General features: G+C 38.7%; 1 protein-coding gene and 1 long non-coding RNA gene across 2 annotated transcripts in view; one reads left to right on the top strand and one right to left on the bottom strand.

Annotated features, from left to right (window-relative positions):
- LOC109211635 (zinc finger CCCH domain-containing protein 44-like) overlaps positions 1–8,430 on the bottom strand; it is a 32,991-nt gene extending 24,561 nt beyond the window's left edge. The window contains exons 1-2 of the mRNA XM_019375184.1: positions 7,753–8,430; positions 7,420–7,499 (exon numbers count right to left, since the gene is read on the bottom strand). Coding sequence (XP_019230729.1) covers positions 7,420–7,499; positions 7,753–8,054 — 382 coding nt within the window. The 5' untranslated portion in view covers positions 8,055–8,430. The remainder of the gene's footprint in view (positions 1–7,419; positions 7,500–7,752) is intronic.
- Positions 2,500–16,652, top strand: LOC109211637. Its single transcript, XR_002065755.1, has 3 exons — positions 2,500–3,583; positions 9,241–9,363; positions 16,319–16,652. It is a non-coding gene; the product is annotated as an uncharacterized LOC109211637 (long non-coding RNA).
- The last annotated feature ends 2,995 nt before the right edge of the window (positions 16,653–19,647 follow it).

The raw sequence follows: 19,647 nt of genomic DNA, 5'->3' as shown, positions 1-19,647 counted from the left end.
CTGTGGTGATATTAATATTCTCTGCTTTTGTCCTTTTGTTCTCTTGAGCCAAGGGTCTTTCGGAAACAGCCTCTCTACCCCTTCGGGGTAGAGGTAAGGTCTGCGTACACACTACCCTCCCCAGACCCCATTAGTGGGATTTCACTGCGTTGTTGTTGTACAAAGCTATCGGTAAACTTTTATGTTTTGAATAAAAATCAGAAAAGGTCATTTGGCCACAAACCGGCGGTCTCAGGTATTTTAAATTTTGTTAAATTTTCTTATTATTCTTATTCCTGTTTAGCCTAAATGATAGGCTAATTATCTAAGTGTTAAACTTAGTCATCATAGGCTATTTGTAAGCATGTTTTGTTATTAAGTTATACTGCCCAATGGTGCTATGGGTTGGAACTATATAGTCCCGGCAGTTTATAATATTGACAGTAAGCCCTTGTTATGGCAACATAACCGGTGGTCCTCAGTTGACCCGTTAAGCCGAGGGATAGGCGTGAAACGGTTGTGAGGATGACCGTGATTTAGGGTCTACTGTTGAGACTATGACTAGCCAGGGCTGGTGTTCTTGTAATTTATTTCCTGAAGCCCCGTTGGAAGCTATCCGGTAGCCCCCTTGGTATAATATTTAGATAATTAGCCTATCATTTAGGCTAAACAGGAATAAAAATAATAAGAAAATTTAACAAAATTTAAAATACCTGAGACCGCCGGTTTGTGGCCAAATGACCTTTTCTGATTTTTTATTCAAAACTTACAAGTTTACAGATAGCTTTGTACAAGAGAGAGGATTTAGAGAGAAGGAAGAGTGTTGGCTAAAGCCTGCCTCTCTATAGAATGATACGATCTTTATATAATGGATCGATCCTAAAAAGAACAAAAGACTAACAATACTATGGCTGACACAATTATGTAGGTATGCCGACAAGATAAAAAGTGATATATAAAAGTCAAAAAAGAAAAAGCTAAATTATTACAACCGGACAAACTACTTTATAAATGCAGATTCCCTTCAATAATGAAGGGGTCCATTGCTTTATTAAAGCTTGTCTTTATTACCCTGATAATTTATTTGTAGGGCCTTCAATAATTTATGCCTTATTTTCCCTTGTTGTCTTTTTTCGCAGAAGATTCTTCTTCTCCTTCTTTCATTTTTATTAAAAATTCTTCTATTTTTATTTATAAATTATTTCAAAATCAAATGGAGCTAATAAAGCTTGCCATCTTGCAAACATTTGTTTAGATACATCATGTTTGAAATTTTTATTAAAGATAAACCTTGCTGCTTGGCAGTCATTTTTATTAAAAACTTCTGATTATATAAATCAGTTTGAAACTTCATAACACATTTTACTATAGGGATTTCCTTAGCTACAGTAGCATAATTCTTTTGGGAGTCATTCCATTTTCCCGAGTAAAATTGAACAAGATATTCTTCTTTATCAATTGGGGAGCATTGCTTTAGTACTCCTCCATACCCAATGTTTGAGGCATCAGTTTCGACTACCTTTGCCCAAGTTGGATTAGCGAGAGTTAAACACGAAAGATTATTAACCTTCTGTTTAATTCTTTTGACTGATTGTGTATGACTATCAGTCCATGCTTTAGGATTCTTCTTTAGCCTATCATAAAGAAGAGCAATATCTTTTGCTAAATCCTTTATAAAAGGAGAGATATAATTTAGACTTCCTAAAAATCTTTGAAGTTGATTTTTATCAGTAATAATGTCAGGGAATTTAGAAGCAAATTCAATACTTCTATTAATAGGAATCATCCTACCATTTTCTATGTTATGACCAATAAATCTTATATTATTTTGGAAAATAAACATTTTTGGCTTAGAAATTACTAAACCATTCTGAATGATAATCTTTTTAAATAAATCTAAATGCTTAAAATGAGTTTCAATATTTTTTAAAAATACTAAGATATCATCTATATAGACAATTATAAAGTCAATGTAAGGGATAAAAATATCATTCATAATTTTCTGAAATTCAGAGGGGGCGTTTTTTAAACCAAAGGGCATAACATTCCACTCATATTGACCCATTGGGATATTAAAAGCAGTTTTATATCTATCTGTTTCAGATATCTGAATTTGTCAATAATCTGATTTTAGATCAAATTTCGAAAATATTATGGCATCATGTAATCTATCTAATAAATCTTTTTTATTAGGAATAGGATATCTAATCCATTTCAAAACTTTATTAAGGGGTTTATAATTTATGACTATTCTAGGAACCCCTCGTTCCTGTTCTGCGTGTTTATTAACATAGAAAGCAGTACAAGACCACTTGGACTTATTAAACCCTTTTGCTGTAAGGAATCAATATCTTTTTTGCATAACTCCAGATATTCAGAGTTCATTTGACAAGGCCGAGCCTTAGTGGGAATATTATCCTCAGAAAAGTCTTCTTCATATGGAAGACTTATTATGTAGAGAGTTTTAATAAAACTTTCTTTTATGAGAATCCTAATAGGAAGCATTCATGGTTTATTAAATTATGTTCTAATATGTTCGAACAACCTTCCAAATTGGTTTTTTAAATGGTGCAAATCATACGGTCCACCATTGGAAATACTTCCTCCAATTTTTAAGAGTTTATATACTCAATGGGTAGACATATCACCAAAGATTATTTCCTTACAAAAAGATAATATCTTTTATGATGGCATAGCAGCCATGCTTTTATTTATAGAATTTTCAATCCCTTGGATAATGAAATGGGATGTGGAAACTAGTCATACCGAAGAAGGATTCCCATGTCTCAATAGAATTTTTATACAAAATTCTGGAGTAAATTACTCCAACCAGATCAACAAGGCAAAATCTATGGCGAAGAACTAATAGAGGAAATCAAGGCCAAAATTGAGACTTATGCCAATCAAGAGGTAGCAAAAGTTGCAGTGGAAGAATTGAGCCCATTCCAACAAGTTACCAGAAAACTCAAATGAAGAAAGGAGCAATCTCCAAAAAAGAAATCCTCGCCTCGTATTTTGAGGAAATAAAGAAAGATTTAGCAAGATTTTGAGGTTGAAGTTAGCGATAATATATCAATGACTTCCATAGGTAATACTTCAGAAGAAGAGACCTGTATAGCAGGTGAAGCTCAAAGAAGCCAGACTGACAATCTTAGTCTAGAAGAAATTGAAGAATTCCTGGCAAAGATGAAGGAAGGAGCAGAAGAATCTTCTGCGAGAAAAAACAACAAAGGGAAAAATAAAGTATAAATTATTAAAGGCACAGATCAATTATCGGGGTGATAGAGACAAACATTAATAAAGTAATGAACCCCTCCATTATTGAAGAATCTACTTTTATAAAGTAGTTTGTCTAGTTGTAATAATTTAGTTTTTGTTTTTTATCTTGTCGGCGGACTACATTATTATGCCGGCCATAGTACTGATAGATTTTTGTTTTTTTTAGAACCAATCCATTATATAAGGATCTGATTTCTTTAGTGAGAGGCAGGCTTTAGCCAACGCTCTCTCTTCTCTCTAACTTCTTTCTTGTACAAATACTCTTTGTAAAAATTTCATATTATAAATCAGAAAAGGTCATTTGGCCACAAACAGGCGGTCTCAGGTATCTTTAATTTTGTTATTCTTCTTAATTATTTATATTATTGTTTAGCCTAAATGATAGGCTAAAGATCTAAGTGTTAAACTTAGTCATCTTAGACTATACGTAAGCATGTTTTATTATTAAGTGTATCACCCCGATGGTTTTGTAGGTTGGAACTATATAGTCAAGGCAGTTACTAGTTTTAACAATAAACCCTGGTTATTACTAGTAATACTAGTAATAATAGTAGTAGTAGTAATAATATAGTAATAATAATAATAGTAATAATAATAGTAATAGTAACAATAATAGTAATAGTAGTAGTAATAGAACATCAGGTATTAATACAGAACATCCGAAGTACAAGGAATTTATGCATTTTATAAAATCCAAGCAAGATGAGGATAATAGTCCTCCAACATATTCCTCAGCATTAACAGAGGAAAACCATGAAAGTATTGAGGTTTATAACCGCAAAGAAATAAAAGAATTAATAATTCTTTTAGAACAGTCCGACTTGAAATGGAAGGACAACCCATGGCAATTAATGGCCAGATATTTTGATGCAGCGCCATACGCTACTCCTGCTTATAAATACAAGATGAATTACGAGTTAATACTCTCGTCGACTGGATCAGCTGAGATTGAGCATTTCTATCCAGCCAATACTAAGAGAATTTATAATTTCTCTAAAACAATTATAAAAAAGGTATTAGCCTCAGATAAATGGGGACTTAGTACTTTAAAGAAAAGGGAATATATCCATCCTGAACAGAAGGTTGCTACAATAACAACAACAATAACAACATACCCAGTATAATCCCACATGTGGGATCTGGGGAGGGTAATGTGTACACGGACCTTACCCCTACCTGGGAAGGTAGAGACGCTGTTTCCGATAGACCCTCAGCTCAAGAAAGTGAGGAAAGGAAGAGAAGGGAGAAGAAGAAGAAACATGGGGAAGAAAGAAACAAGGAGGAGACAAAGGGCGATAAGGCAAAGGGGGGAAAATAGTAGCATCAAATAGTATCAATTTCAATTCTAGTAAGAGTCGGAATAAAAAAAATGTAACATCAAATAGTAAAAATTAGGGAGCAGCAATTTCCAGTAGCAAAAATACTGAACTTGCTACTAAGTACCAGATATAATAACAAACAAGAAGAAAGTATCTTTCAACCGACAACAAGAATATTACTAGTACTACTGATAACCCTAGGAGAAACTCACAACTACCAGTCAACCCACCACCTTAATCGTCGACCTCCACACCTTTCTATCGCTAGTCATGTCCTCGATTAGGTGATACACTCACATGTTAAGTTGCTGTTAAGTTTAAGTACTGGGATTATACTGACAACAACAACAACAACGACGACGACCAAGTAAATCCCACTAGTGGGGTCTAGGGAGGCTAGTGTATACGCAGTTTACCCCTACCCTGAGGGAGTAGAGAGGCTGTTTCCGAAAGACCCTCGGCTCAAGAAGACGAAAAGAGACAATATCAGTACCTACAATAAAACCATAGGGAAATTTCATCATGAAAATGAGAAAGTAGGTGCAAAGAAAAAGCGATAGACAGTACATAGACACGGCACTATGGAAAACGAAAGAGTAGTGAGACGCAACATTGCTACTAACTGACGTCGACAAAAACCTTACCAGACTAGCCTCACAAAGGAACGAAGTAAGGAAAAACTCAACTACCTCCTAACCTACAACCTTAATACTCGACCTCCACAGCTTCCTATCAAGGGCCACCCTCGGAAATCTGAAGCCTCGCCATGTCCTGCCTGATCACCTCTCCCCAATACTTTTTAGGTCGTCCTCTACTTCTTCTCGTGCCCTCCAAAGCCAGCCGCTCACACCTCCTTACCGGAGTATCTGGGCTTCTCCTTTGTACGTGTCCGAACCATCTGAACCTCGCTTCCCACATCTTATCATCAATGGGAACCACGCCCATCTTCTCCCGAATATCTTCATTCCTAATCTTATTCATCCTAGTGTGCCCACACATCCACCTCAACATCCTCATTTCTGCTACTTTCATCTTCTAGATATGTGAGTTCTTAACAGGCCAACACTCTGCCCCATACATCATGGCCGGTCTAACCACCGCTTTGTAAAACTTACCTTTGAGTATCGGTGGCACTCTCTTGTCACATAGGACTCCAGATGTCAACCTCCACTTCATCCACCCCACCCCAATACTGGATTATACTGGAAGTTTTAATAAAACTTTTTTATATGAGAATCCTAATAGGAAACATTCATGGTTTATAAAATTATGTCCAAATTTATTTAACAAGCAAATACCAAATTGGTTCTGCAAATGGTGGAAATTCTATGTAATTATTTTGTCGGCTTTTGCTTTTTATCTTGTCGGCCACAATGTAATTATTTTGTCGGCCATTTTACTGTTTAGAATTTGTTTGTTTACAAGCAGATCCATTATATAAGGATCTTCATTTTTTAGTTAGAGACAGGCTTCGGCTAACAGCTCTCCCCTCTCTCTAAAATTCCATCTCTCTAGATTTTCATCTTTGTAATTCTCCTCTTATAAAAATTTTATATTTGGAATAAAAAATCAGAAAAGGCTCTTAGGTATTTTTTATTTCAAGTATTTTAATTTTAAACTAGTTTATTCATTTAGCTTAAATGATAGGCTAAATATTTCTGTGTTAAACTTAGGTCACACTAAGCTACTCTTAAGCATGTTTCGTTGCTAGTTTTCCTGTTTCACCCGACGATTCTAAGGTTGAGACTATAGAGCCCAGGCAGTAAACCCTGTTTATGGCAACATAAACAGTGTCTCTTAACCCGTGTTAGCCAGAGAGGGCGTTGAAGGGTATGGAGGGGACGTGGTTTAGGGTTTACTTAACAGGGTTGTAGCTTGACAGGGCTGGTGTCTCTGTAAAAATTTTCCTGTAGTTCCGTCGAAGCGTTTAATAATCTCATTATGTTAGGATACTACACTTTAACTTTCCATATCTAATACCTACTACTATTCAGCTGACCCACTTTTGCCCAGTAATCAATATCAATAATAACTCCAATATCTTATCCAGCGAAAGATACTATGAAATAGGCATCCAAGACTTTTCAGAACGCCATGGAAAAATAGTTGTTACATCTATAGCAAAATAAAAAAAAATGGCTATCAATTCACTTTAAGATTTTAAGGATAAAGATTGTGTTTATCGTTATATATCGTCAAAAAACTTATACACCATCATTTAAAGATTGTGTTCATTTAAAGATAAGTAACAAATAAGTACTGACTTTAATGTTATTTACAATAGAATATATGATCTTTTGCCTCAAGGATTGATGTAATGCAGTTCGGTGTAGCCAACTTATGATGAGCTAAGAAGCAGAGGTAGTATGAAGGATTCAGCATCACGCTCCTTAGAGATTCTATGAGATAGCGGTACAATGAAGTGTCTTTTATAATTTTTATTATTGTGTACAATCACCTGCCATGAAATTTAACTGCGCCTTTATCTATGTGTTTCTGGTGAAACTGTGATAGGCCAATAGCACGGTCACCTTTATCCACAAGGTGAAACTTTATATGGTAATTATCCATATAACTGAAACAAATGCCAGAGGCAGTAGTGATCTGAAATTATAGCCTATAATGCACCCTCTCCAAGATTAAATCTACCAACAAACATAAATCTACATGACCTTGCCTGATATTTAAGTCACTCTTGTGAATGAACTAAACCAGCAATTGCGCAATCACAACAAAATTCACAATTGTTGTGCAATAAAAGATCAAGAAAAATCTCATATCATTAAAACAAGATTAAAAAAATAGAGATGGGAACAACAATCGCAGAAGCAGAGGGACATACCGCAGGTCCACTTAGCGTCGGATCGGAAAAATGCCTCGTCTCGTTTTATACAAGATGGATGGTAAGCCTTCGGACACCCCCTAACAGTTACGGTAACAATCAGTAATACAATCAACTATTCAATTAGCTATTTCTCAATCTCAAACCATTACGAAAGCAATTTGGAATAAATTAGAAAAAGTACTTTTACATTTACCATTTATGAAGTGCTACTATATCAACTTTTTTTAGCTGAAACTGAAGTAAACTTCAACAAAACGATTCAAAATAGAAAGGAAGCAAAAATTAGAAACTTAATTTAAGTGAATACCGAAAAGCGCGTGGTTTACTCACTTGCGATCGCATAGGACAAGAGAACCACCATCGAAACAAATGAAGCAAACATCTTCCCCCTCGTCGTCCTCCTGTAGCTGTCTCTTTGGTGACTGAACTTTTGCCACAGCTCCACGTGGCGGCCGTCCTCGCTTCCGCTTCTCAACGGAGCCGATCATCGCCACCGAAGTCTTCACCTGCACAGCCAACTTAGTAGCAGCAACCTCAGCATCCGTGGACATCACTACGGGAGCTCCAACTAGCTGCGAGTCGTCCATATCGTGAATTGAAGTGCAGAGCTCCACTGAATTATCACCGTCCATGGAGAATTGAGCTCGGAGGGAGTGTTATTTAAAAACCTAGGTTGGTGAATTGGCCGGTGGTTTGGACGGCGGAGTAATGATCGGAGAAGTGAGGACGGTGATCATTGACCATGCGACGGACGTTGTTTGAGTAGGTGGAAATATCTGAGACGGAAAGGGGGAAAGATAGAGGAGGGGATAGGGGACGGTGGTTGGGCCCCCCTATTGGCGGAGTCAATTGTGTGTAAAATGTGTGTGGGGTGAGATAGAAAATAGGAAAAAGAGAATTTGGTGGGGCTGAATCTTTTGGCAAAACATGACTTGTGAATTCACATGGAGATTCATTAGCGGCTCATGTGAAGAGGCGCAGGCTCCTCGAGCACAGCCTGATGTATTGTGAAAACAGTGGGTATAAATTTTGTTACTCCCTCCATTTCTTTTTTCATAAGTTTTAATGTGTCACATAGGAAGACTTATGGCTGTTTGGTCAAACTTTTCTAAATTCAAAATAAAATTAAATATTTTTTTTAAAGTTGGAGTATTTGGCTAAACTTCTAGAAGAAGAAGAAAAGTATTTTTGAGGAGAAATAGAAAAAAGTATTCCCTCTGTTCCAGTTTATGTGAACCTATTTCCTTTTTGGTCCGTTCCAAAAAGAATGAACCCTTTCTAAATTTGGAAACAATTTACCTTAAACTTACAATTTAACCCTTAATGAGAAGCTTTTATAACCACACAAATACTCTGTACCCCTTTTTGACTTGTTTAGTACCACAAATTTCAAAAGTTTTCACTTTTTCTTAAACTCCGTGCCTAGTCAAACAGGTTCACATAAATTGAAACAGAGGGAGTAGTTTTTTTCCAAAAATATTTTTGAGAAAAATATATTTAGAATCACTTTTTAAAAACTTGATCGAACACTAATTACAGCTCAGAAGTATTCTTCAAATTAATTTATCAAAGATAAATTATTTCTCACCAAAAGTATTTCTGAGAAAAACACTTATAAAAAAAATATTTCTCAAAATAAGTTTATTTTAAAAATTTGGCCAAACAGGCTATGAAAAGAGCCAGTGAATGGTATAGTCCGTTTAGGGATACACATCCAAGGTCGTTGATTTTTTTTATTTTTGAATTTCTCATCCACTATCTGCATTTTAGACTAATTCATATTCGTGCAGCTAAGGAATTTGAGTTGATTTGGAACAGTGAGCACCAGTGCGGGAGAGGCATCTGAAAGTCATATCTTAAGGTCCATTTGCTAAATGCTGGATGAGTCAGCATATCAGATTCTGTCGATATTCAAGGCATGTCAATTGTCATGCACTCGAGGTATATCCGCTTGATTGATTTATGCTGTTTTGAGATATTGTCGAAATTTGCTATTACAGTCAGATCTATTTCTAATACCATCTCTATATTACAGTCATTTACTATAAAAGCTAAAAAAAATTGAAACTATATATTTTCTATAACAGCATTTCACTATAATAGCCAAAAAATATCGGAACGAACAAGATTGTTATAGAGAAGTTTGACTATATAATTTTTATAATTAAATTGCTTAATTCAGTACAGATAGTCGAATAAGTATTTATCTCTTAAGGTACCATTTAACTTTTGTGGATCCGTGGCTCTTTTTGGGATGCGTGGGTTCTCAATTTCTCTTGGTCTTGCAAACACGTGAACAAGTTGAAGAAACTTTTAAACAAATGGGGCTCTTCGCTTTTAAGTAGTGGAAGTAAGAGTCAAAATAGTTAGGTTGGTCACCTAGTGAGTCGCCCAAAAAAAGACAACGCTCGAACAAGGACTGCCTAACTCCTCCTCCTATACCATGCAATTTTCATCAGTTTAAAAATGTGTGCCAGTCATTTTGCGAAAAGCCAAAGTTTACGTAAGAGAAGATAGATGCTTCTGTTTGTTGACGATTATCGGTTTGCAAGGGAAAATTTTTACTCACATTGAAAAGGAAGACATTCCCCGACTCAGATGGACTTAGGGGTCGTTTGGTTGCTGGTCAGAAAGAGAGTTAGTTATGTAGTCTAGCTTATACTACGTTTTAGTTGTTTCGTTATAAAATTCAGCACATCAGGTGCGTTGCTTGATTATCATTTTACAATTACACATATTAAAAAAAAAAATTATCAGTCAATTTATGTATTATTTTATACGAGATAAAAAATAAAATAACTAAACCCTGCATAACTAATTCCTACATAACTAATCTATACATTACGAATACCTGCATAATTCTAACCGGCAACCAAACAACCCCTTAGAACATTAACTTCGGTAGGGGTGACTTACTACCAATTTATGTCAATTATCATAAATATAATAAACTCATATATTTTATACTAATTTTTTTTAACTGTTCTCATTTATATATTCACTTGGTCTCAAACAATATAACACTTTACATTTTGGAATGTTTCCAAAATATTAGATGTCATCTTATAAACTTATTAATTCTAAAGATTCAACTTCACTTTAGTATTCATAATTTAACCTTTCATTAAATATTTGATTCTAGTAAATCGATGTTTCATTATTTTTATATTTTGTTCGGTATGCCCATAAAACAAAAGGGAATTTCTCGGGCCAATTACCTTTAGCCGCTTCCAACCTCTTCTTGAGGTTTTGTATAATCACTTTATTCGTTGACTCCGCTTGATCGTTTGCGCTCGGATGATAAGTTGAAGATGTGACCCTCTTTATTTTCAAGTCTTCGAGGAACTTTGTGACTTTTGCACCGATAAACTGTGGCCCATTATCACATTCTATCTCTTTTGGTATTCCGAACCTGCAAATTATATTTTTCCATAAGAAATCCACCACTTCGCACTCGCCGGTCTTCTGATAAGGTCCTGCTTCTACCCACTTAGAGAAATAGTCAGTCAAAATTAAAAGAAATCTTACCTTTCCGGGAGCCGGTGGCAATGGTCCGACGATGTCCATCCCCCACTTCATGAATGGATACGGGGACAGAAACGAATGGAAAGGTTCTGCCGGTCGATGCACTAGTGGTGCGTAGCGTTGGTACTTATTACATTTTCGTACGAAGTCTTTTGCATCTTGTTCCACGCGGGGCCAATAATATCCTGTCCTTACCAACTTCAGTACTAAGGAATCTGCGCCCGAATGCTTGCCGCATATCCCTTCGTGGACTTCTCGCATGACGTAATCAGCTTCGGATGCCCCTAAGTATCGGGCCAGAGGGCCTTGAAAAGATTTTCTATACAATTGGCCTCTCTTGAAGCTATATCGCACCGCTTTAATGCACAGCGCCTGGGATGCTTTGGGGTCTTCGGGTAACTTTCCGTGCTCGAGATAATCGATGATTTCACTCCTCCAGTCCTAGACTAAATTAGTCATATTTACCTCATAATAACCATCTGTATCCAGGACCGATTTCATCAGTTGTACTACCATCTCAGATTTCAATCCCTTAATTTCTGTCGATGATCCGAGGTTAACCAATGCGTCTGCTTCTCCGTTACCTTCCTCGGGATATGAGTAATCGACCACTCCTGGAATCGAGCCAACAGAGCTTGGACCTTCACCGTGTATTGTTGCATGCGCTCCTCTTTGGTTTCGAAGATCCCGTAGACCTAATTTACCACCATCTGTGAGTCGCATTTGATTTTGATGACCTCGGAATCAAGTCCCCGGGACAGTTCGAGTCATGCAATCAAAGCTTCATACTCTACTTCATTGTTAGTTAAAGGAACCGTTCTGATGGCTTGCCTGAGGGTTTCCCCCGAAGGGGTGATTAATACTATACCAAGCCCGGACCATTTTACGTGGGAAGCTCCATCTGTAAATAAGGTCCAAACCCTTGATGTTAATTCCTACACCATTACTGCCTCTTTGTTTGCCAAAGGCAGTAAAATCGGCCGCTAAGTCAGCCAAGACATGCGACTTAATTGTAGTCCTTGGTTTATATTCTATGTCTAACTCACTCATTTCAATAGCCCGTTTGGCCAATCTACTCGAGAGCTCGGGTTTGTATAGGATGTTTTGCAAAGGGAAAGTGGTCACCACAGCTATCAGGTGACATTGGAAGTAGGGCCTCAGCCTCCGAGCGACGACTACTAGAGCTAAGGCCAATTTCTCCAAATGTGGGTAGCGAGTTTCTGCTCCCGTTAAAATTTTACTAACATAATAAATGGGAGATCGCGTACCTTCGTCCTCTAGGACTAAAACTGCACTCACCGCAACTTTCGAGACTGCGAGGTAGACTAACAATGTTTCACCTTCTTTTGGTTTTGAAAGTAATTGAGGAATTGACAAGTACTTTTTCAAATCCCTCAAGTCCTGCTAGCACTCCCGGGTCCATTCGAAGTTATTAATTTTTTTTAGCAGTGCGAAAAAATGATGACATTTTTTTGATGACCGGGAAGTGAACCTACTCAGAGTTGCCAATTCCCCGTGAGTCTTTGAACTTCCTTCACGTTCGACAGTTGGTCCAGGATATCTTTGATGGCTTTGATCTTGTCGGGGTTTACCTCGATTCCCCTTTGTGATACCAAAAATCCCAGGAACTTACCGGAGCTGAACCGGGACGCGCATTTTTCGGGGTTAAGCTTCATGTGATGCTTCCTTAGGATATCAAAGGTTTTTTGCAGATGCTTAAGGTGATCACCTGCATTCAAAGACTTAACGAGCATATCGTCCATATAAACTTCCATAGTTTCTCCTATTTGTTTTTCAAACATCTTGTTCACGAGCCGCTGATAAGTGGCTCCAGCGTTTTTCAACCCGAAGGACATCACATTGTAGCAATATGTACCGAAGTTTGTTATAAACGAAGTCTTTTCCTAATCCTTCGGGTTCATTTTAATTTGGTTGTACCCAAAATAAGTATCAAGGAAACTCATTAACTCGTGCCCTGCCGTGGCATCAATCATTTGCTCGATGTTTGGCAGTGGGAACAAATCTTTCAGGCATGCCTTATTAAGATCTTTAATCTACACACATGCGAAATTTGTTGTTCTTCTTAGGAACTACGACTACATTAGCTAGCCAGTCGGGATACTTTACCTCTCGGATTGACCCGATGTTAAGTAAGCTAGTTACCTCATCTTTGACGAATTTATTCTTGACTTCCACAATAGGGAGTTTCTTTTGTCTTACCGGAGGTATGTTGGGGTCCATACTTCACTTATGTATGGCTACCTTCATCGGGATACCTGTTTTCAAATCCCTTAAGACCCTGGAAATATCTTGTCACCTGATAATATTCCGATGTTTCTGCCCCCGAGCCAACTTCATCTAGTTCGGGAGCAGGCGTCGGTTCCTGTAGTTGCTATGCCGCGTGTCCCTTTCCTTTGCTACTGGAGACAGAAATTGCATTCATCTCTCTTGCCGCCGGTTGGTCACCCTTATTTGTTTAACCCCCTCGGGCGTTGGAAACTTCAACAATTGATGATATGTTGAGGGTACAACTTTCATCTCATGCAACCATGGTCTTCCCAGAATAATATTATATCACATATCACCGTCTACCACTTCGAAAAGGGTTGTTTTCATTACCCATTCGACGTTTATGGGAAGAGAAATCTCTCATCGGGTTGTCACGCTCACGAGGTTGAATCCGGCGAGGAGTTTTGTGGCCGGAATAATGCTTCTAGTGAGTTTAGCTTGCTCCAATACTCTTCACCGTATGATGTTAGCCGAACTTCTTGGATCCACTAGAACACATTTTAAAATCTAGCACATATAAAAAATTACCAGTGTGTCATTATGTGGTAGCAGCAATCCGTCTGCGTCCTCCTCCGTGAAAGTGATATCGTCTTCGGCGACTTCTCGGAGCCTCTTGCTATGAGTTATTGATACTTTCATCTTTTTTGCTGCCGAGAAGGTGACTCTGTTGATTTTGTTCCCTCCTAAGATCATGTTGATCGTTTGGCGCGGGGGATCTTCTCCTGCTTTCGAGGGTTTTGCATTGTCCCGATTACGACCATAATTGTTCTTAGCTCGGTCACCTAAGAATTCTCTGAGATGACCATTCTTTAACAGTGTTGCCACTTCTTCCCGGAGTTGTCGACAGTCCCCAGTCCGGTGACCATTCGTCCCGTGGTATTCGCACCACAAGTTGGGATCTCTCTGGCTGGGATCAGATATCATTGGTTTTAGGAATCGTGCTTCTTTGATGTTTCTCATGGTTGACACCAACTCTATTACGGTAACGTTGAAATTGTATTCTGATTGCTTGGGGTAGGAAGGATCCCGTGACCCCGACACCTATTTATCCTATTGTAAGGCCCCGTCCTAAAACCCGGAATTTCGTGGTGCCAAGTTAGATTTATGTGTTATAATAGTAGAAAAAGCGAGTCGCGGTTCAGACTTTTTTGGATTGAACAGTACGTTATATAGTTAAAGGAAAAGTTTTGCAGAAGTGTGTGTTTCTCCGGCCAATTATGCGGCCGTATAATCACTCTGCGGGCCGCATTTTGGCCGCAGAGTGAGGCAGTCCTTTTTTCCAATTTTGAGGTCCGTTTCGCGGCCAATTGTGTGACCGTATAACCATTACGCGGGCCGCACTTTGGCCGCATAACCATTCTTGAACTTTTGCGAAGGGAGGTTCTGCGGCGCGTTATGCGACCGCATAATGGCCGCAGACCGAGGCAAAAAAATTTAGTCCCTGAGGGCCGTATTCCGCGGACCGCATAGCAGTTATGCTGTCGCATATGAGACCGCAGATCTGTGTCGGGGCTCTAGATATCTAAATTTTAAACTCGATCCCATGTCGTTAAAACATATGTTATGGTTCATTTTGGGCATATTTCTGATGCCTTAGAGTGAGAGAAAGAGTCCCACAGTATGCGAACGCAGATCGGTATTGGGGCTCCATATTTCTAAATTTTAAACCCGATCCCATGTCGTTAAAACATATGTTATGGTTCATTTTGGGCATATTTCTGATGCCTTAGAGTGAGATAAAGAGTCCTAGAGTGAGAGAGTGATCTCCACCTAGTTATTCCTCAATTCTTGCACAAAACCTTGAAGATTGTTAAGTAAAGTTTCCCTAAGTCTTCACCTTAAAGGTAAGAATTTATGCCCTAGCTCTTAATTTCGAAATTTCTACTAAAATGGGTAATTAGCAAGATGGTTCTTGGGCTTGAGGGTTGTTTGTTTTGCATGCATGGGTGGTGAAAGAATGTAGGAAGAATGTGAGTTAAAAATGCTAAAGGATGGGGTGTGGGTTGATAGAATCTTTCACAAAAAGGTCTTAAAACATAATGCACACCTAGTGCTTGATAATGTGCTCAAATGAGCTAGAATCTTGATTATCCTTCTAATTCTTGAATCAACTTGTGCCATTCCTAAAATAGATTGAAGGTGCTAAGAGTTCCGGAATTTATTGTAGAACTTAAGGAAAGCTCTATTGAGGTATGTATGGCTAAAACCCCCTCTTCTTAGAATTGAACTCCCCCCCCCCCACCTTGGTGTTCATGAAATCGGTGTAAGTCCCAAATTGATTGTATAGAACTTGCTATTCCAAATGTGCTTGCGTGGAAGGAAACATGTGAAATATGTGTTCCTGTGCTTTCATCATGTTATCTCGTCATTTAGTAATGTGTTAAAGATATGGAATATGTGCAACAAATGCTTAGACTTCTAGTCGAATTCGAATAAAGATTATTATGTCAAATTGTGTGAAAGACCTTTTCTCCCGTGTGTAATCAAGTCGTGAATGAAAGACCTTGTTGTTATTGATATGATAATAACGTTGAATGTATAAAAAGGAAAACATGAATTGTAAAATACGGCCAAGTGCTAAGAACAACTTAATGAATGAGGCCACTTGCGCCAATGTATTGAAAGATGGGAAAGAAATATGAAGTGAGATGATTGATTGAAAGAATGATGTCTCAAGAGAGATGGCCTAGCCGATCGGGCCGTGATCGGACGCCATACTACATACATGGTGGTAACCGTGCTGGAAATGATTGATTGGAATTGTAGATATGGTTGATGTCTCAAATGAGATGACCTAGCCGATCGGGTCGAGATCGGACGCCGTGTAGGAACACGGTGGTATGGATTGTGGAACATGGCACTAAGATTACCAACCTAATAAGATGGAAATTGAACCGAGAACTTATGTGAACCTTACTTGATGTTTTAGTATTGTTTGAAGCTCTTGTTGTACATCATGACTGCTTCCCCTTTGTTTCGTTGTTCATTCTAATAAGATTGGTGTTTAGATTTACATATCAGTACTATTCGACAGTACTAACGTCCCTTTTACCGGGGGCGCTACATCTTTAAATGGATGTAGGTGGTTCCATAGCAGGCAGTGCAGATCGCAGCTAGTGGCGCACCCTCTTTCCAGCTGACTTGGTGAGCCCCACATCATTTCGGGGTCCTGTACCTTTTGTATCTTTTGTTCACCTTCTTATCATGTTTTGAGGTATACCCGGGGCCTTGTTGCCGGTGCTTTTGTAGCACTCTCTTTTGTATCTTCTTAGAGGCTCCGTAGACATTATGTGGATTGTATATGAGTGTTGGGAAGGTCAATGGATTATGTTGTGTGTTGGACTCTTCTTCCACTAAATCGTAAGGTGTATGTATTTTGAAACTTAACAATGATGTAACTAATGAAGTGGCTTAGTAATGTACTTGTATGATCTCCTATTGTCTAATTAAGAAAAACATGCCTTCTCTTGATCGTAAGTGAGTTGGGTAGAAAGTGTCTAACAAGCTTGCTCGGCCGGGTTCACTCGGTTGAGCGCCGGTCGCGCTCCCCGAGCTTGGGGCGTGACACCTATAGTGATCTATTATTCCGACTACGATTAGTCCTTCTGTCGATGGCAAACCTGTCCGCTGTCCGAAAGCCTATGTCGCGGCCTTCGATCTGTTCGTAGGGCAAAACCGGCCCCTCAAAAGTCGTCTGTCCGTGTCGAAATTGTCTTTTGATTTTTCTCTGTTCTTCTCCTGTCCTTTGGTCGACGTTGGAAAGCCAACTTGATCTTCTTCGATCCTTATCTTTGATTCATACCGGTTGTGGACATCCGCCCAAGTTGTTGCTTGAGACTCGAGCAGTCTTTCCTTCAATTTCCGTGAAGCATCTGAACTTCTCGGATTCAGTCCTTCTTCAGCTGCCCATTCATCCGGGACAGCTGAGAGCAGCATTCTCTCTTTTTGGAATCGGGTAACAAACTCTCGTAGCAACTCGGATTCTCATTGTGCAATCCTGAATATGTCGGCCTTTCGGGCCTGAACTTTTCTGGCCTCGACATGATCCTTGATGAAAGAATCTGCGATCATCTCAAAGGAGTCTATGGAATGCTCGGGTAACAGTGAATACCACGTCAAGGCTCCCCTCGTGAGATTCTCTCCGAATTTCTTCAGCAAAACGGATTCAATTTCGTGAGGAGCTAAATCATTTCCCTTCACTGCCGTTGTGTAGGTGGTAATATGCTCCTGAGGGTCTAAAGTTCCATCATACTTTGGCACGTCAGGAATTTTAAACCACTTTGGAATTAGTTCTGGGGCTACACTTGGCTTGTATGGCAATTGATTATACTTCTTTGAGTCCGGTCCTTTCGGCACCGGTGATGCGCCCGGGATTTGGTCCATGTGGGCATTCACTTCCCTTATAAACCATAAAAGTTCATTTTTGAAGGGATCGTTTTCTTTATTGGGACCAGATCTGCTTCCCCCAGCCCTATCGGAGCCAACTTCGCCCCTCGGGGTGTTGTTGTCAACCCTCTGTGTTGTTTGATTTGCGGGAGCGCCGGGAGGAACCAGCTCTCGTCTATTCGCATTATTTGAAACCCCCAACAGCGCTTGCTTCAACTCCGTCATAACTTTATCCTGTCGCGTGAGGTGGTCTAGAACGATTGTTTGTTGCTCTTGCAAGACCTTTACCGCGTCAACGGTGTGTTCTTCCTCAGCGTCATCGGGAGTTGTCTCCCGAACATGTCTAGGATATTGCTTGTCATGCACCGGTGTAGCATCGTTCCCCTCGTAGTGGGTGTCACTGATTGAGTCTTCGAAATAAGGCTGATCCCCTTGAATCTCGGGATTGTGCGTGTTGTTAACACTGTTATCTGTCATTTCTTATGATTTTTTCTAAGACAAAATAATCAAAACATGTTATTAAAAATGGCAAGGATCAATTTAATTGCACGGCTGTCTAGACCCCACGGTGGACGCCAAACTATTTAACTGTAAAACGGTACAGTTGAATTAATACGTGGTTTGTAGACAAGTGAATTAACTTGATCCTGAAATAATAAGATAATTGAAGAAATATGCAATAACCGTGAGATGGAGACGAAATAGCAGAAACACAATGGCTCCGGGCACAATAATAATGAAATCAAAAGGCAAGAAGATAAAATTGTAGTTAAGCTTTGGATAGAATGTAGTATAAGTTTGCTGACTAGTATTTTATTTTGGGGTTTCCGAATATTAGAGATTATTTCAGGGATTCCGCACTTAAATTGGTATTTTATTAGTGATTATTTATTTGTTCATCGAGGTTAATTGGCTAAGGTTGTGTAAATGGTCGGGCTTGCCTAGCAGTGTGTTGGGCGCCATCACGACCGGGGTTGGGTCGTGACAAATATATAACCAAGGGAATCAACAACGGGGGAAACCATTACCTTAGATCTTTATTCCAATTGTTTACAATTCAAGCATAGTTAGTTTTTAGCTGTTTATTTATTTTCAATCTTGTCTTTTTAGTGATATTAAACAGATACAGCTAAGCCCTAGTTCTCTGTGGGATTCGACTCCGGACTTTTAGACCGGATTATATTTGCAGCGACCGCTTATCCTTTTTGGGACTAGAGTTGGGCGTGATCAAATTTTGGCGCAGTTGCCGGGGAACTAACGGTGTAGTTGTAGCTGTATATTGCTAGGGTTCAAGTTTGAACTTTTAGTTTGTTTTATTTTTTTATTTTTTTGTATTTTTTTATAACTGTTGATTTGAGAAACATGACATCTTGGAATTATGGGAATTTAGGTGTAGATAATTCTACTATCGATCTCCATACATATTGTGAAGGAAACCATTCGTGGCAAAATTTTCAAAACGTTCCTAAGAGCGAGTTATGTGCACCAACTCAATCTTATTTGTGGAATGTGTGTGATGTGTGTGGTGGTAAAAATGGTCACCTTCATGGTTGTGCTTATATTTCTTATTTTCCCCCAACCCCTTACTATGATGGTTCTACCTTTTCTTGTGAAGTTAATAGGAACAAAGAACCTGGGAATGCGGACCTGAAAGAAATTCAGGATATGCTAAAGTGCCTTCTGGAACAAAACAATGAGAAACAATTGCACATAGAAAGGCAAGAGGCAACTATTCGCAAGTTGGAGGCTCAATTGAGTCAAGTGTTGGAGCTTTTAATGCTCAACAAGCCAATATTGAGGATAGTAGCCAAGAAGAGCATGAATTTGAGGTGTTAATTGGGGAGGTCAGAGTAGAACATCAACAACCTAGCCAACTAGAATTTGAGGATGTCAATGTTGAAGAAGTAATACTAGAGTCAACCAAGGACGTTGAAGATACAAATTTAGTTGACTCTAGTGTGATTGGTGTTGAGGAGGTTAAAAATCTTGAAGTTCATGTATTTGAGCGCGTTGGGCCTCATTCCA

Source organism: Nicotiana attenuata, unplaced genomic scaffold, assembly GCF_001879085.1.
Source record: "Nicotiana attenuata strain UT unplaced genomic scaffold, NIATTr2, whole genome shotgun sequence".
NCBI lineage: Eukaryota > Viridiplantae > Streptophyta > Magnoliopsida > Solanales > Solanaceae > Nicotiana > Nicotiana attenuata.
The sequence above is the reverse complement of the archived record's forward strand: the minus strand, read 5'-3'. Positions and strand labels throughout refer to the sequence as shown.